The sequence below is a fragment of the Coregonus lavaretus genome (assembly GCF_964263955.1).
Source record: "Coregonus lavaretus genome assembly, chromosome: 2".
Lineage (NCBI taxonomy): Eukaryota > Metazoa > Chordata > Actinopteri > Salmoniformes > Salmonidae > Coregonus > Coregonus lavaretus.
Genome location: NC_139989.1, coordinates 21,257,584 through 21,277,219, shown reverse-complemented (window position 1 = coordinate 21,277,219; position 19,636 = coordinate 21,257,584). Strand labels below are relative to the sequence as shown.

At 44.1% G+C, this 19,636-nt stretch overlaps 1 protein-coding gene across 1 annotated transcript in view; it reads right to left on the bottom strand.

Moving 5' to 3' along the window:
• LOC311143336 (ubiquitin-protein ligase E3C-like) overlaps nt 1-19,636 on the bottom strand; it is a 50,472-nt gene that overhangs the window by 13,740 nt on the left and 17,096 nt on the right. Inside the window, exons 13-20 of the mRNA XM_084179178.1 lie at nt 19,283-19,446; nt 17,649-17,875; nt 15,181-15,285; nt 14,601-14,688; nt 12,959-13,056; nt 12,203-12,335; nt 7,800-8,047; nt 102-314 (exon numbers count right to left, since the gene is read on the bottom strand). Coding sequence (XP_084035304.1) covers nt 102-314; nt 7,800-8,047; nt 12,203-12,335; nt 12,959-13,056; nt 14,601-14,688; nt 15,181-15,285; nt 17,649-17,875; nt 19,283-19,446 — 1,276 coding nt within the window. The remainder of the gene's footprint in view (nt 1-101; nt 315-7,799; nt 8,048-12,202; nt 12,336-12,958; nt 13,057-14,600; nt 14,689-15,180; nt 15,286-17,648; nt 17,876-19,282; nt 19,447-19,636) is intronic.

The following is a 19,636-nucleotide window of genomic DNA, read 5'->3' as shown; positions in this document are numbered from 1 at the left end:
ACTGTAAGATCTACACATATTGTATTCGGCACGTGACAAATAACATTTGATTTGTGAGTAATTCCTACCTCCCCCCACTGACACACACACACACAGCCCACCTGTGCCTCTCCCAGGTCGTTATTGACGATGGTGAAGTTGAGTCCCAGGTCCTCCACGTCGTCCTCGTAGCTCTTGAGGAAGAGCAGGTTGCGGTACATCTCGGGGTCCAGCGAGGCCAGGTGGTGGATGTCTACGTCAGCACTGGTGCCCAGCAGCTTGGACAGGAAAAAGCTGGCAAACGGCAGCTCCACCAGCATGTTCTCATACAGGGCCTATAGGGAGACAGGAAACAAAGGTCATAGGTCAAGGTCATAGATACACTCAGGTCAAAGGTCATGATAACATGATCTTGTGTGGCTCAGTTGGTAGAGCTTGGCGCTTGCAACGCTGGGATCATGGGTTCGAATCCCGCTGGGGTCACACATACGAAAATGTATGCGAGCATGATTGTAAGTCGCTTTGGATAAAAGCTTCTGCTAAATGGCACATACGCTACATGACCAAAAGTATGTGGACACCTGTTCATCAAACAACTCATTCCAAAATCATGGGCATTAATATGGAGGAGTTGGTCCCATCTTTGTTGCTATAACAGCCTCCACTCTTCTGGGAGGGTTTTCAATAGATGCTGGAACATTGCTGCGGGGAATTGCTTCCATTCAGCCACGAGCATTAGTGAGGTCGGGCACTGATGTTGGACGATTAGGCCTGGCTCGCAGTCGGCGTTCCAATTCATCCCAAAGGTGTACGATGGGGTTGAGGTCAGGGCTCTGTGCAGGCCAGGCAAGTTCTTCCACACAGATCTCGACAAACCATTTCTGTATGGACCTCGCTTTGTGCACGGAGGCATTGTCATGCTGAAACAGGAAGGGCCTTCCCCAAACTGTTGCCACAAAGTTGAAAGCACAGAATTGTCTAGAATGTAATTGTATGCTGTAGCGTTAAGATTTCCCTTCACTGGAAATAAGGGGCCTAGCCCGAACCATGAAAAACAGCCCCAGACCATTATTCCTCCTCCACCAAACTTTACAGTTGGCACTATGCATTCGGGCAGGTAGCGTCCTCCTGGCATCCGCCAAACCCAGATTCGTCCGTCGGACTGCCAGATGGTGAAGTGTGATTCATCAGTCCAGAGAACGCGTTTCCACTGCTCCAGAGTCCAATGGCGGCAAGCTTTACACTACTCCAGCCGACGCTTGGCATTGCGCATGGGGATCTTAGGCTTGTGTGCGGCTGCTCGGCCATGGAAACCCATTTCATGAAGCTCCCGACGAACAGTTATTGTGCTGACGTTGCTTCCAGAGGCAATTTGGAACTAAGTAGTGAGTGTGGCAAACGAGGACAGACGATTTTTACGCGCTGTGCGCTTCAGCACTCGGCAGTCCCGTTCTGTGAGCTTGTGCGGCCTACCACTTAGCGGCTGAGCCATTGTTGCTCCTAGACGTTTCCACTTTAAAATAACAGCACTTACAGTTGACCGGGGCAGCTCTAGCAGGGCAGAAATTGTACAAACCGACTTGTTGGAAAGGTGGCATCCTATGACGGTGCCACGTTGAAAGTCACTGAGCTCATCAGTAAGGCCATTCTACTGCCAATGTGGGTCTATGGAGATTGCATAGCTGTGTGTTCGATTTTATACACCTGTCAGCAACGGGTGTGGCTGAAATAGCTGAATCCACTAATTTGAAGAGGTATCCACATACTTTTTCAGAAAGTATTCAGACCCCTTGACTTTTTCCAGATTTTGTTACGTTACAGCCTTATTCTAAAATTGATTAAATTGCTTTTTCCCCTCATCAATCTACACACAATACCCCATAATGACAAAGCAAAAACAGGTTTTTAGAATGTTTGCTAATTTATTAAAAATAAACATATCACATTTACATAAGTATTCAGACCCTTTACTCAGTACTTTGTTGAAGCACCTTTGGCAGCGATTACAGCATCAAGTCTTCTTGGGTATGGCGAAACAAGCTTGGCACACCTGTATTTGGGGAGTTTCTTCAATTCTTCTCTGCAGATCCTCTCAAGCTCTGTCAGGTTCGATGGGGAGCGTTGCTGCACAGCTATTTTCAGGTCTCTCCAGAGATGTTCGATCAGGTTCAAGTCCGGGCTCTGGCTGGGCCACTCAAGGGCATTCAGAGACTTGTCCCGAAGCCACTCCTGCGTTGTCTTGGCTGTGCGCTTAGGGTCGTTGTCCTGTTGGAAGGTGAACCTTCGCCCCAGTCTGAGGTCCTGAGCGCTCTGGAGCAGGTTTTCATCAAGGATCTCTCTGTACTTTGCTCCATTCATCTTTCCCTAAAACCGGACTAGTCTTCCAGTCCCTGCCGCTGAAAAACATCACCACAGCATGATGATGCCACCACCATGCTTCACCGTAGGGATGGTGCCAGGGTTCCTCCAGACGTGACGCTTGGCATTCAGGCCAAAGAGTTAAATCTTGGTTTCATCAGACCAGAGAATCTTGTTTCTCATGGTCTGAGAGTCTTTATGTGCCTTTTGGCAAACTCCATGCGGTTTGTCATGTGCCTTTTACTGAGGAGTGGCTTCTGTCTGGCCACTCTACCATAAAGACCTGATTGGTGGAGTGCTGCTGAGATTGTTGTCCTTCTGGAAAGTTCTCCCATCTCCACAGAGGAACTCTACAGCTCTGTCAGAGTGACCATCGGGCTGGGCGGCCAGCTCTAGGAAGAGTCTTGGTGGTTCCAAACTTCTTCCATTTAAGAATGATGGAGGCCACTGTGTTCTTGGGGATCTTCAATGCTGCAGACATTTTTTGATACCCTTCCCCAGATCTGTGCCTCAACAGAATCCTGTCTCGGAGCTCTACGGACAATTCCTTCAACCTCATGGCTTGGTTTTAGTTCGGACATGTACTGTCAACTGTGGGACCTTATATAGACAGTTGTGTGCCTTTCCAAATCATGTGCAATCAATTGAATTTACCACAAGTTGTAGAAACATCAAGGATAATCAATGGAAACAGGATGCACATGAGCTCAATTTCGAGTTTCATAGCAAAGGGTCTGAATACTTATGTAAATAAGGTATCTGTTTTTTTTTTTTTATACATTTCCAAACATTTCTAAAAACCTGTTTTTTGCTTTGTCATTATGGGTTATTGTGTGTAGATTGCTGAGGAAAATGTTTAATTTAATCAATTTTAGAATAAGGCTGTAACGTAACAAAATGAGAAAAAAGTCAAGGGGTCTGAATACTTTCCAAATTTTATGATAATAATAAATAATAATATGATAAAATGAGGTAATGATAAAGTCATACAAATCAGACTAGCATAAAAAACCCAACAGAACAGTGAACAGTAGAATAAATCAATAACAACAATAGATATCGATGAGAGCCATCTTTGCTCTTTGCAATTAAAAAACGTTACGCAACGCATTAACCCGATATTAAAAGAGTGACCGGAACATCAGATACAGAAGCGATAAGATAGTAAATCAGTTCACATCGGAGCAAGAGCACAACACAAGAACACAATCTGTGTCTAAAACACACAGGCCTTAAAATCCGCCTGCCTCAAACTTTATAAATGCCAATTCTCACCTTGACCTGGGCTGCCATTAAGAACATTGCCGAGCAGGTGACTCATAAAACCGGGAGCTAATGTACTGGAATAGTCCTAAAAAGAGCCCGTTCCAGGCATTAAAATATACAGGTCCTTATAAATGATTGCACTAAAAACCCTGACCACATCAGCTAAATGGATTATAAATCTAGGCCATTTCCATAATGCATGCATCTTAAACACACAGGCGGGCATAAATCACAGTCTATTTTCTAAACACAGGTTAATTGTGTAACTTCAAACACAGTCTATTTTTTATACAAAATAACCCACTTAGCTTTTCTCGGGGTGGCTTTTTCCAAATTCCTCGACCATATGCGCTGCATACCCACTTGAAACCTATCAATAACACAGTGCCGGAAAGAGGTGGTACTAAGTATATGGGGGGAGAGAAAAAAACCTGTGGCATATTCTTCTTTTTTTTCAACGGCCGCTTTATTTATGGTTGTTTATTGCCAGACATTGTGCCAAAATGACTTGGGATAAAACGGATTAATTATGGCCGGGCCCCTTTTAATATAAGTGAGTGCAGTGGCAACGCAATTAAAGCAGATCGGGGCGCCATCAGGGAGAATAAACACCCAACAACATCACAGGTTGCCTTCTGTTAGCTGCCAAATAAATTCCTTAATTTACAACATTAAGAATCAATAAAAATATTATGCCTTTCAAACGCATCACTATCAATCAGGGGTGCGACCCAACGCACCTCTAAATGGGAACTTTTAGTCTGACCGGGGAGATCAATGAGGAAAGGCACTGGGGAGGAGGGAGGGAGGATGGTGCAAACAAACACACAAAACTTCAGCCACCCTGAGAGAGTTTGGAGGCTAGGTCAGGGCTAATACCGGGCTTTGTACTATCATGAAGAGGCAGGCAGTGGGTGTCCCAGATGGATGGGTGGTGTGAGGCATAGAGAGGAGGGGGGCGGTTTGCTCCACATGTCCTACTGAAGGTTACTGGATCTTGGCTGGACGGTGACAGTGATGTGGGGCATTGAGACTGGCATCAGGAGACCTCTCTCTTTACTACCGCAACAAAACTGTCTGGAAGAAGAGAGGTGCCGAAAACAGCACCCTACGGGCACAGCAGCTTAAAGGGGAAGTTCTGTATTTTACAACTTGATGTTAGATGGTTCCTCGCCCTGAAAGTAGTCTATGGGTCAGGATAAACTATAATCCTTTCAGTTTTCTTTAAACAGCCACTGCAAACTACAGCTAGCCTAACTTTAGCAACCGTGCATTTTTATTTGATTTTTTTCATGATCAATCAACACAATTATTTGGTTTGAAGTTAACTTGAGGTAATTTTGACTGTATTTCTTTTTTTACATTACACATTTGCCCCTATCCAGTGCTTGACTTGGACTGAAATAGGTGCCGGTACTGTTTATATTTAGGTGCAGGAGATCCATCCTAATATTCTATAAGAGGAACTGGAGCTCAAGCAGTAGAGCATTTGAGGTGCCAGTACTCAGCTCCGGTGAGCTCCTGCCCAAGTCAAGAACTGCCCCTATCACTTCCAATGGCTTGTTGAAACTAGTAAGAACGGTGAGAGACACCAGAAAACTTACCTTGGACTCTAGATGCTAGAGAGCACAGATAATAATACTGAAGACTATGATAATTCAATATGCCTTTATGCTCAGTGGAATTGTATACTCATGTGGTCTGTAGAAAATGTAAATCATACACACGTGTTGTTAAGTGGTTTCTGTCTGTGGCGTCAATCCTTATACGTGTCAGTTGGGAGGACAAGTGAGGAAGAGGGATGACCGGTGTCCCATATTGTTATGTCCAATCCCATTTCAGTGAGTACCCCAGACTGGCCCACTCCTGATGATAATACATTACCTCCACAACAATGGCAGGCCGGGAGGTCATTATTGAACTATATTAATCTCCTGTGTCGCATAGGCCTTAGTGTGTGTACCGCGTATCTCTCCACGCAGCAGTGATGCAATCCTAATCTATAACGGTTCCCTCTTTCCTCTCGGGTCGCAGGTAATAACGGCACTAAACAAATATCAATACACCACTCAAACGAGCACTCACACGTCGTATTTATGGAGAAAGAGGGAACTTAAGGTAGGGTTAATTGAAAGTCAAATTCAAATAAATTTCCCCGCCTTAATTGCCTAAGCCATTAGCTGTAGTGATAGGGGAGGGGAGCAGAGCGCGTGCTAGCAGCTGACTAGCCATTTCTCACAGTGGGATGAATATGTGGACACCAGGGCCACGTCCCGAATGGCACCCTATTCCCGATGTAGTGTACTACTTTTAACAAGGGCCCGTATAGGGCTCTGGTCAAAAGTAGTGCACTATATAGGGAATAAGGTGCCATTTGGGACAAAGCCCAGGAGGAGTTATGGTGCTCTGATGAGTGGACTGGACCATCTTGCAAAGAGAGAGAGAGAGAGCGAGAGCGAGAGCGAGAGCGACAGCGAGAGAGAGAGAGAGAGAGAGAGAGAGAGAGAGAGAGAGAGAGAGAGAGAGGACTTTAGATGCTCCGGACTGTAAAACAGATCAAAATGCTATTACCACATGCTTTGACTGCTTATTTATGTCCCTGTCGGCGGGGGCTAGCGCTGATTTAGTGCCCGGCCAAATGCAATCGCCACACAAACAACGAGGCAGGAATCATCGGCTAATGGAAGGCCTAATTGAGAGGCGACCGGTTGTGATGAGGTCATTCTTCTACCGTTGAGAATGAGATGACCCTTCCCAGACACACACACTCCCACAGCATATCGACAAACAATCTGCCGGCACATGCATTAAAGAAGATTTAAAAACATTTGGCTATAATAAATAGTGCGGTCAAAGGGGGAGGAGGGGGCAGGGAAAACAATGCAATCAACAGATTACGCATAGGGCTAATGAACCAAACTATGCATTGTACAAGTATCGGGTCCAAGTTCTATGTCATTCAAAATTTTCACTTTCTTGGACATCAACGACAAACAATTGTTTTTGATATGCAGTCAAGTTAAAACACTAACAGCCATTAGATGTTATAATAAATCAGCCTTAGCTCTGTACTGTACCTCTATTATTCAATGACATAGGCTGGGCTGACTCACTGGAAGTGACCTCTGAACAATCCCAGATGACCTGCTGGTGTCTGGAGCACAGTGTGACCCTCAGAGGGACCACCAGGGGGCATGGCAGAACCCCCTCCCAGAGGTAGCGGAGCACGGTGATGCTGACTACATTTCACATCTCATTAACTGATTAGACGTTCATCACACATTGGTTGGTCTTCCATCTAATTACCACATTAGATGTGCTTATTGTTTCAGTTAATGCTTGAAGACAGCTGGTGATCATTTGGAGCTAACATACAGATATGCACACAAACACCTTATATTGCTTAATAACTAGACCCTTTGGTGCTTCTTCCTTAATTATTAAAAAGGTGCAATATGCAGAAATCACTCCGCCATTTCCTGTTGATAAAATTCAAATAGTTCACTTAATTTCAGTTTATGTGACAAAACAAGCAAGTGTAGTGTAGAGAATCATTGTACCATCTAAACAGCTGCGGAATATCTTTTCCATCACCAAAAATATTTTATTTTTAGCTGTTTGAAGCTGGTGTACAAAACCGAAAGTAAGATGCAAAAAACGGAACTGATTAACGGGAAGCTTAGAAATAAACTTGCTTTCAATGAGAATGACAGATCTATAACACAAATGTTTTTGTGAATTTGGTCAGGTCGCCCAAAAAGTTACATATTGCAGCTTTAAATTGGTCAGGTCCTCTTGCAAGAGTTTTAGCATAACATCCCATTCTTCCATTGTCTATGATGACAGCCTTGACTCTGGATAAGAGCGTCTGCTAAATGACTAAAATGTAAATGTAAATGTAAATGTCTCCGCTGTATTGACTACACAAGAACACTGATCACACACATTGATTTCTATTTACTTTTACGGAGACCTGGAATCAGAGCGGTCTGTCTGTTAGCTAAGACAGCTTTACCTCTCCCGTGGGCCTGGGTGGTCTAGTGGTCAATGGCGCAGCCTACAGCACATGTTTTCCTGTGTCAGTGTGGGTTCGAATCCAGCCCACTGCCTTTGTGACACACTATCTATCTATCTTTCCACTGTCTCTCCTCTATTATATAAAATGCACAATAAAATGTTTATATTTATAACTTTACCTTCCCCAGTATCCGTCCCAGGAAGTAGTAGTGTCTGGCGAAGGAGTCCCCCACCAGCATCTGGGCGGTGGGGCTGGGGTAGAGCAGGCCGTCGTTGGTGGTCTTGAAGAAACCCTGGTTGGGGTTGAAGCCCGACTTGAGCAGCTCGTTGAGGAACTCGCGGAAGATGCCCCCGCCGTCAATGCCCGCCTCGTCCAGACCGTGGGCGTTGAGTAGGTGCACCCGGACACGCTTCTTCAGGTCCGGCTCTGGATACATGGGACACGAAGTGAAATCAAGTTAGTATAGAAAATATACATGGAGTGTACAAAACAAGACATAGACTGACCAGGTGAATCCAGGTGAAAGTTATGATCCCTTATTGATGTCACCTATTAAACCAACTACACTCAGTGTAGATGAAGGGGAGGAGACAGTTTAAATGATTTTTAAGCCTTGAGACAATGGATTATGTATGTTTTCCATTCATAGGGTGAATGGGCAATACAAAAGATTTAAGTGTCTTTGAACGGGGTATTGCAGTAGGTGCCAGGCGCACCGGTTTCAGTGTGTCAAGAACTGCAACGCTGCTGGGTTTTTCACGCTCAACAGTTTCCTGTGTGTATCAAGAATGGTCCACAACCCAAAGGACATCCAGCCAACTTGACACAACTGTGGGAAGCATTGGAGTCAACATGGACCAGCATCCCTGTGGAACGCTTGACACCTTGTAGAGTCTGAGGGCAAAAGGGGTGCAACTCAATATTAGGAAGGTGTTCTTAATGTTTTGTACACTCAGTGTACATGCACGCATGTAATTATTAAAATGTAACTTACAAGCAAAAGAAAATCTACAGTATGTGTAGGGATGATAGGGGAAATACACTACATAACCAAAAGTATGTGGACACCAACTCGTCGAACATCTCATTCCAAAATCATGGGCATTAACATGGAGTTGGTCCCTCCTTTGCTGGTATAACAGCCTCCACTCTTCTGGGAAGGCTTTCCACTAGATGTTGGAACATTGCTGCAGTGACTTGCTTCTTTTCAGCAACAAGAGCTTTAGTAAGGTCGGGCACTGACGTTGGACGATTAGGCCTGGCTCATAGTCGGCGTTCCAATTCATCCCAAAAGTGTTCGATGGGGTTGAGGTCAGGGCTCTGTGCAAGTCAGTCAAGTTCTTTCACACCTATCTCGACAAACTATTTCTGTATGGACCTCGCTTTGTGCACGGGGGAATTGTCATGCTGACACAGGAAAGGGCCTTCCCCAAACTGTTGCCACAAAGTTGGAAGCACAGAATTGTCTAGAATGTCATTGCATGCTGTAGCGTTAAGGCTTCCCTTCAATGAAACGAAAAAACCTAGCCCAAACCATGAAAAACAGCCCCAGACCATTATTCCTCCTCCACCACACTTTACAGTTGGCACTATGCATTCGGGTAGGTAGCGTTCTCCTGGTTCTCCTGGCACCAGATTCATCCGTTGGACTGCCAGATGTTGAAGCGTGATTCATCACTTGAACGCGTTTCCACTGCTCCAGAGCCCAATGGCGGCGAGCTTTACACCACTCAAGCTTATGCTTGGCATTGCACATGGTGATCTTAGGCTTGTGAGCGGCTGCTCGGCCATGGAAACCCATTTCATGAAGTTCCCGACGAACAGTTCTTGTGCTGACGTTGCTTCCAGAGGCAGTTTGGAACTCGGTAGTGAGTGTTGCAACCGAGGACAGACGATTTTTACGCGCTACGTGCTTCAGCACTCGGCAGTCCCGTTCTGTGAGCTTGTGTGGCCTACCACTTCGCGCCTGAGCCACTGTTGCTCCTAGACATTTCGACTTCACAATAACATCACTTACAGTAGACCGGGTCAGCTCTAGCAGGGCAGAAATGTGACTAAATTACTTGTTGGAAAAGTGGCATAGGATTCCACGTTGAAAGTCAATGAGCTCTTCAGTAAGACTATTCTACTGCCAATGTTTGTCTATGGAGATTGCATGGCTGTGTGCTCGATTTTATACACCTGTCAGCAACGTGTGTGGCTGAAATAGCCAAATCCACTAATTTGAAGGGGTGTCCACATACTTTTGTATATAGAGTGTATCTATTTTAATGTTTATATTTCTCCCCATTTCCACATCTCAAGAGGCATGATTTCTCTGACCTGAGGAATAATCAAATCAAAGCGTATAAAAGAGGTCACGTTTCTACATAATTAATGTACAGTGATAAATCAGAGCAGCTATAACTTATAAAGACACATAAATGATATAGATCACGTTTTCAGCCCCTCGAAGGCAGGGCCTCCTACTACTACAGTTTTTAATCATATGCCCCAACAAAAGTGCTCTTTTAAATTCAAACACAAAAAGAGGTGACTTAAAATAATTGATTTCTCGCTTTTATGCGAGCCATTAGAATAACCACGATCACAATTATGCTTTAGTGAAATCCAATACTTCAGAGACCGATGGGAAAGCTAACCTTCATTTCTAATGGGATCTGTAACCTCGGCTAGAATATCTGGATTTTATGGACCACAAACAGAAGACAAATACAGTCTTGGGCTGCGTCTACATAATATCTCCTTTCTAATGTGCACCTGTTCACTCCTTCCCACTAATCTAAAAGCATTGGATTGGTGGAGGTATGGGCTAGTGGGACTATCTACCATATTTATTATACCAGTCATTTCCATCCAAACCCATGAAGGGAAGTGAACAAGTGCACACTTTGGGAGAAAGGAGAGATTATTAGGACGCAGGCCGAGACATACAGTGGGGAAAAAAAGTATTTAGTCAGCCACCAATTGTGCAAGTTCTCCCACTTAAAAAGATGAGAGAGGCCTGTAATTTTCATCATAGTTACACGTCAACTATGACAGACAAATTGAGGAAAAAAAATCCAGAAAATCACATTGTAGGATTTTTAATGAATTTATTTGCAAATTATGGTGGAAAATAAGTATTTGGTCACCTACAAACAAGCAAGATTTCTGGCTCTCACAGACCTGTAACTTCTTCTTTAAGAGGCTCCTCTGTCCTCCACTCGTTACCTGTATTAATGGCACCTGTTTGAACTTGTTATGAGTATAAAAGACACCTGTCCACAACCTCAAACAGTCACACTCCAAACTCCACTATGGCCAAGACCAAAGAGCTGTCAAAGGACACCAGAAACAAAATTGTAGACCTGCACCAGGCTGGGAAGACTGAATCTGCAATAGGTAAGCAGCTTGGTTTGAATAAATCAACTGTGGGAGCAATTATTAGGAAATGGAAGACATACAAGACCACTGATAATCTCCCTCGATCTGGGGCTCCACGCAAGATCTCACCCAGTGGGGTCAAAATGATCACAAGAACGGTGAGCAAAAATCCCAGAACCACACGGGGGACCTAGTGAATGACCTGCAGAGAGCTGGGACCAAAGTAACAAAGCCTACCATCAGTAACACACTACGCCGCCAGGGACTCAAATCCTGCAGTGCCAGACGTGTCCCCCTGCTTAAGCCAGTACATGTCCAGGCCCGTCTGAAGTTTGCTAGAGTGCATTTGTATGATCCAGAAGAGGATTGGGAGAATGTCATATGGTCAGATGAAACCAAAATAGAACTTTTTGGTAAAAACTCAACTCGTCGTGTTTGGAGGACAAAGAATGCTGAGTTGCATCCAAAGAACACCATACCTACTGTGAAGCATGGGGGTGGAAACATCATGCTTTGGGGCTGTTTTTCTGCAAAGGGACCAGGACGACTGATCCGTGTAAAGGAAAGAATGAATGGGGCCATGTATCGTGAGATTTTGAGTGATAACCTCCTTCCATCAGCAAGGGCATTGAAGATGAAACGTGGCTGGGTCTTTCAGCATGACAATGATCCCAAACACACCGCCCGGGCAACGAAGGAGTGGCTTCGTAAGAAGCATTTCAAGGTCCTGGAGTGGCCTAGCCAGTCTCCAGATCTCAACCCCATAGAAAATCTTTGGAGGGAGTTGAAAGTCCGTGTTGCCCAGCAACAGCCCCAAAACATCACTGCTCTAGAGGAGATCTGCATGGAGGAATGGGCCAAAATACCAGCAACAGTGTGTGAAAACCTTGTGAAGACTTACAGAAAACGTTTGACCTGTGTCATTGCCAACAAAGGGTATATAACAAAGTATTGAAAAACTTTTGTTATTGACCAAATACTTATTTTCCACCATAATTTGCAAATAAATTCATTAAAAATCCTACAATGTGATTTTCTGGATTTTTTTTCCTCATTTTGTCTGTCATAGTTGACGTGTACCTATGATGAAAATTACAGGCCTCTCTCATCTTTTTAAGTGGGAGAACTTGCACAATTGCTGGCTGACTAAATACTTTTTTTCCCCACTGTATGCCTCCTCACCAAGCCATATCCCTTCTCAGCCTAACCACGTACCATTTTCTGGGGAGAGCTTGTCGTAGGCGTCCTCGTAGATGTAGTTCCGTCTGATGGTGACGATGATCCCATCCAGAAGCGGCCCGTCTCCCTGGATGTCCCGCTTGTCCGCGTAGATCAATCTCTGGAAGATCTTCACCACAGGGACATACAGAGATATTATGGCAAGCAGTTTTAATGACAGACTACCTATAGCCAGCCCAGCTTTATTGGACCTCTGTTGACTAAATTGACTATTTCTAATGGATGTAGTCAATAAAGGCGATATTATTTTAAACAAATTTAACTGAGGTGAAAATAAATAGTCAGTCATACATATTACCCAAGGGTTTTGGTTTTCTAACAAGTATACATATGCGTTCAAATATATTGGCACCCTTGTACTTTACAATGGAGTGCAATGGAGCAGAATGTTCCTTTTATTTATTTTTACTGGTTGAATGGCTATTTTTACCCTGTAGGCACCTGCAACTTACCACAGTTGAGAAATTACACAGTAAATTACAATCTTTGCCTCCAACCAAATTAATTTGAATTTTGAATAAATTAGTCCAGGCCATTTTTTACATCAATTTCAGTTTTGTTTTTGTTTTTTGGGGGGTCCTGTGCAGTTGTAAATCAAACAAATACATGTGCAAACACAAAAAGCTTTTTCAATTTCAACTTATTTTAGACGAAGGTGTGAATCATGCAAGGGTGCCAATATATTTGACCACATCTGTATGGAGCAATATGCAGAGATGAGATGTAGAGTACCTTGACTCGTTCCTCAAAGGGCACGACGAAGGGCAGCTCAGTCAGAATGGCCAAGTGTCTCTCCTCAGACACAGACAGCTGTGGAGGCTCCATCCCCACTAGAATAGAAAATGTTTTTTTCCTGTGAGGGAACATCTTCAACAGAAATACAGTACAACAACAATGTTAGCTTAAACTGCTCTACAACAGTCAATCTATCTGTCTTCTACCCATTCATCTATTCATCTATCCATCCCTCCATCTTCACTTCATCATTTAACCCATCTATCCACACTATCCTACCATTCGTCAATCTGATCCTCCATCTACGCATCTATCCATCCGGCTCTAATTCATCCATCCATCCATCCATTTATAAATGCCCAATGCAGCGCCATGAAGGGTTTCCATGATGACACAGTGTGTGGATAGATGCTGAGACAGCACTGTGTGGTAAATGTTCAACCAGGCTGCACGGAGCCCAGAGGTTCCTTTACCAGAACCTAAACCCACACTCCTGCCCTGCAGTCTCCCTAATGACAGACACTGAACAGAAAACCCAGACACTTCTTTATGGAGGGGGTTAAACCCCGATAACACCCAGCACCCATTTCTCCACAGTTAGCCCCCCCATCCTGCCTGCCTGCTACCTTGCTCCCTCCCTGACTACTAACCCGCTAGGCCCTCTCTCCACCCAGCTGACTGTTTACAGGCAGCCCATTACAGAGTGATCAATCCTGCCTCAAACCCTCCCTCACTAACACACACTTTTAATTAACTCAACTGTGAGCTGCCCGTCCACCTGACTGGCCGTTTCCATTAAGCAGACGTTTGTTTTGTATTAAACTCAGCGTTGGTAACCGTTTAGAACCCAAAACTGCCACAACAGCAGAGTTAAACCGCAAATCTCCTCCCCTTCCTCTTCATTGTCCCCGTTTGAGCGCAATTATTCTGCTCAATTAGTCAATCCTATCTGCATTTCGGCCATCAGGTTTCCATCTGTGAAATATGGCCCGGGGGTGGTCAATACGTTGGCCATTCATCACCCGAGGACCTGTCCATTTAAGGAAATGAAAAAAGGGCAGACAAACATACAGCCAGATGTGGCTGAGCTCATCAGGACTCTCAGGCTAATTTAATTGATCCTGTATCGGGGTTGGCTGGAGTGGCATTAGGCAGATCATACACGCATTGTTATCTGTTTGTTTTCACACCTGCTCTCTCTCTCTCTGCCCGCTGCCGGAGGCCCGGGTTGCAGCTCTACATTAAACGGCATAAGAGCCTGGTTGTCTCTCTCTCGGCCCGTTGTCCTCCCTGGCTCTTCGCTAAGGCATCGGGAGTGACTCGAAGGAAAATAACATACCTGAGATTACAGCTGAGCTGACCTAAGAGCTTAATTTACCAGAGATGACACAGTGTTCCCTGTACCCCAATTAGGGTGCGGCAATTAGGGTGTTCCATTGCACTTCTAAAATCTGTGACAACCATCAGTGGTTGGTTCATGCATAGCAGGAACTAGGGTTGTCACAATAATTCCAAGTATCATAGAGTTAAGTCTGCTTCCTGTTTCCTTTTTTGCCATGGAAAGCCGTGGTATCGCGATACTGGTATCGTGACAAACCTAACTGGAACTACTTTTTGTGGGATCTATATTGTATCGTACCATCCAGTGTGGACTGCAGGGGCCCGATGCGTCCCATCCTCCGCGTCCTCCACACATGTCTGGCTGAGGGGACGTACAGCTGGGTCACCTGGAGAGGAAAGAGCAGGGCTCCAGTCAGCATGACTATACTAACAACATCCTACATAGGACATAACGTGGGTCCAATACATGGCCTAACAATATGCCACAGGGACTATATGTATGCTCACTTTCCAGTATTTATGTATTATAGTGTATTGTTTTAGTGTATTTTGTATGCTGACCTCACAAAATGAATTTCCATGTACACGGACAATAAGGTGATCATAATGTATCCATCTTAACACCATGTACATTTCAAGAAAACATTGCATGCATCTCCACCATAGATGTCATAAAGTTGTTATAAACTATAATTACACGTAATGTTATGAGCTCGAAGTTGTGTTCATGACCACTGTATGCATTCATAATGGTGGATTGTTCAAATGAAGTGTTATTGAAGAGTTATTGAGTAAACCAGATTAATGATTTGCCTGATAAGCTCATTAAGGGAAACAAGTCTGATCTAATGGCCGAGAGCACGGTTACCCATGGTTACCTTATCTGCTCTGATGTTGACCTCTTCAGAGAGCCAATGACCTGCCGGACAGAAGGGACGTCTGATGTCACGAGCCTTCACCATCTTCACCAAGTTAGTGATCACCTGTGAAATACAGAACAATAAACAATCAAAATAAAAGTCACACACTGGACTCTCAGAGAACAAACCACTCTCTCTCTTCTTAGTCTCCCTACAGTATATAAAAGCCAATAAAAAATGGCTTAAAGGGCTTGGCTGTAATACATAAGTGAAAGTTAAACAAAATACATGAAACTAAACATCAAATGTCATTTTCAGGTCCTGTGTGGCTTGAGCACGGTACTTACAACGCCAGGCTTGTGGGTTCAATTCCCATGGTGGACCATTACGAAAAATGTATGCACTCATTACTGTAAGTCGCTCCGGATAAGAGCGTCTGCTAAATGACTTAAAAGTACAAAAGTTAAAGATATGGGATATATGGATGTCATTTTAAACATGTCATTTTAAAGTATATATCATTTTATTTGCTAAACAAATCTATTTACGTGGCGGCTCGACAATAAGATGCTTCCTCTTAAAAAAGCAATTTGCTAGCTGAGCCATTAGTGTGGTATTTAACGATAGTATAAAAGAGAAATGGCTGGAGTTGTGCCTCCACATCCAGCACCAGGGTTAATTATAGGCCAGTCTGGCCAGTCTGCTGACATCAGCCACGGGACGGAGAGCAAAAGATAAACTGTGGAAATGACCAGTGTAACGCTGTTGTTCTGTGAGATAGGGTCAGGGTGAGAATTGTTGTGATATCCATTGTCTTACTGTGCAGTAGAGGGTGAAACAAGAGTGAATATTCAATCCTGTACTATGAAGTATTATTCCTGTCAATAACTAAAAATGTATGTCTTGTACTGTCCTAATACTTTTTTTCATGTACTGTCCAGTCCAGTGAAAAACATGCATTTTTGCATCCTATCCCATGTCTTACTCTTTGCAGTGTTTGGAGAAGAATGTTAGATAGAAGTTGATCATCAATTCTGTCAGCTGTATAGGCAATATTTGTGTAGTTCACAACTTCAGCTGATTAGAAGACCCAAGTGTAGTGACTGAACTTGTCACATCTATATTGATCATTTCCATAATCTCACTCCAGTCATTACCAGCACTAGCTAGGAATATTCAGACATATAATTACCCTGAAACAATTTTCAATACAATGACCAGGCAACATTGTTTGAATGGAAATGTTATTTTTAACGCACATCGTTTTCATACAGGACGCAATCAATCTCGGGCCGTCATCAGCGACGACTGGAGTATTCTCGGTAATAACGGGGAGTGCAAAACGCTGTTCACGGCACCTGCGATGGGTTCGGAGAGAGACTAACCCCCGACTCGGAGGAATGAATAAGCATTCCTTAATTAGTACATTGGGTTAAGTGCACGCCTTAATGGGCTTTCCCAAACTCTGCAGTGACATCCCTCTCCAAACATGGCCAAGAAGAGAAGTTCCATTAGCAATATTAATATAAGCTTAGTTGATCATTTTCATTCAATTAACTTCTTTCAATTAAATAGATAGCTCGACAATGGGGGTGATAAAAGATGGGCGAGGGACGGCTGATGACTCGAACCAAACATTAGCGTGTTACGGGGTCAGCGGCGTTAAAGCGACTGTAAATCCAGCCCCCGTTCAATTTGGAAAATGCATTTCCACTGCTCTCCCACTTCTTTAATGGGTCATTTTAGCTGACGGGAGGTGTTTGCGCGCCTTGAACTGTTATGAAATTCTTGCCGCATTCGTACACCGCCACCACCTCTGCTGAAAGAAAGCGTTGCTCACTTTCGAGTCCCTCTCTCAAAGACTTGCAGCCAAAGTCGCTTAATTACTGTTTCAGGGAAAGAGAAAGCGAGTGGGAGAGGAGGAGGATAGAGGGGGGTAAGGACGAGAGTGGGAGAGAAATAATTAACCTAATGTTGTCATCTGCCTCATTTCCTTTCAGTAAACAGCCAATGAATGTCCTCATTCAGCCATGTCTTGCCATACATACTCGGTTTCTCCTAATTAACACAATTTGAGTTTCAACTGTTGCTGATCAACACATTTTTGTTATTTACAATTATGTTCGCTATCAGAGCAACAGAAGTCAAAGAAGACCCTTTAAAGAGGGTGTTCAAGATGACACTGAATACAGCATGCAACCATTTTCTAAATCTGCTACAGGTGCCTCTGAGAGTGAGGACACAAACCAGTTGGGACTCAGGAAGCATCCAAATGATGAAGTAAAAAATGTTGTTTTCTTAGAATGGATTCCCATTTCCCTTATTTGGTATTTATTTAAACAGTTGGATATAAAGGGGAGACTGAGAAGGGAGGAGAGGCAGAACTCCGGGTCTTTGGCGGAGTTGTGGCGGTGTTACCCACTCAGCCACACTCACAGTTTTTATCTGCTTTGAATCCGATCACGCAGGTGCTGGGGGGTAATCACCTTGAAGAGCTGAACCCAGCGTTTCTGCTCGGCCTGGATGCGCTGCTGCACCTCTATGTTGGTCTTGACCCCCACGCTGCGGAAAGCGGCCATGTACTCCTCGCGGTGCTCGGTCTTGGTCTCGGGGTAGGCCAGCTTGATGATGCCCAGACACGCGTCCCTCAGCAACCGAGACAGGTTCACCAGCTCGGACAACGTGAAAGGCATCATGGAGGTATTGCTGTGGCCTGAAAAGGGGTGGATAGAAGGAATGGACAGTTGTTCACTGTTACTCAGCCATTGAACACAGTATAGGCAACATTTTCCTAGCGCAAAGACACCTGCACTGTAAGCGAATGCACTGTAAGTGAAATTATAATTTTGCTGCGCGACTTAAACTTTTCTTTGACAATTTCTGTGAGGAAGAACTCTAGTTTAACCAGGGATTTAGTCAACAACGTGATACACATACCACATGCAATGCAATCATGAGGTACAGTATCGGAGCTCCCATTATTTAGAATGTTGCCTGTTCACAGAATCACAGCACAGCTGTCTTTGCGAGGGGAAAATATCGCCCTACATATCTTACCCACTGAATAACAAGCAAGGGGGAGGATGATGTGCAGCAGCAATGTGGAGTAGTGGAACAATTTGTGAGACTGTCCATCTGGATACATATAGATGTGTAGAAGCCTTTAAATTCAAAGTCAAACAAAATGTCAGCTTCACACCGATTCAAAACAAGAGGCAGGTGATTTTGAGACTAGGGTTGTGTCCTAAATGGCACCCTACATGTAGTGCAAATTCACAAAATGAATTTCCATGTACACGGACAATAAGGTGATCATAATGTATCCATCTTAACACCATGTACATTTCATGAAAACATTGCATGCATCTCCACCATAGATGTCATAAAGTTGTTATAAACTATAATTACACGTAATGTTAAGAGCTCGAAGTTGTGTTCATGACCACTGTATGCATTCATAATGGTGGATTGTTCAAATGAAGTGTTAGTGAAGAGTTATTGAGTAAACAAGTAGTGCATAGGGAATAGGGTGCCATTTGGGATGCCACCTTGGAGACTAGAGTTTGGAGGAAGCAGTGTTTCCCCTATATTCATTTAGCAGCGGCGCGCCGCCGCAGGTAAATCGTTGCCGCCACTTCCAAAAATATGATAATTTGGGGGGATTTTAAAACGTTTTCAGTGTAAACCCTAAACGACTAAACCATATATAAAGTATGTAGCAAAGATAATGGAGCTATATATTTTTTAACAAGATAATCTTTGAGAACTAGCCTAACAATCACCAGAATAAAAACTAAACAGTCAGGAGAATCATACATTTTAAATAATTCATAGCATGTTATAATATTTGAGTCACTCAGATAGCATAAGAACACGGCATAAGCCATGGCAAAATGTGTATAATTGCTGAATTTGTTTATCTCAGCCCCATGACTACATTTGTAGAATAGCAGGAAACTGTCTTTAAAACAGAACATTTTTGTCTCTGTGGCCAAGAGGAGAGCCTCTAAAATGTTTGGTCGGAGATGGCGCCGTTGGCTACACAATCATCCCCATCCACTCTAACTTTGCCACCGCTGCTGAAGAAAATCCTAGGGGAGACACTGAGGGAGTGGCCTACCATGGCCTTCCATGGGGTAGCCAAAGAACTCGCTGTCGTGCACGGAGATGAGCGAGTGACTGAAGAGGGAACTGAAGAGATAGAAGAGGGGAATGATGCGATTGGAGTCTTCCAGGGACATGGGAGACCCCCGCGAGATGACCTGCAACAGCGGAACCATGGACCTGGGAGGAGAGAAGAAGAGAGAGACTCGCTATATTTACCTGTTCATTTATGCCAATAAAGCACATTGAATTGACATACATACGCCGCGAGCCCATCATACATACGCCGCGAGCCCATCATACATACGCCGCGAGCCCGCGAGCCCATCAAGGACCATCACTATGTTCAGGGCCACATACAGTGGGGAAA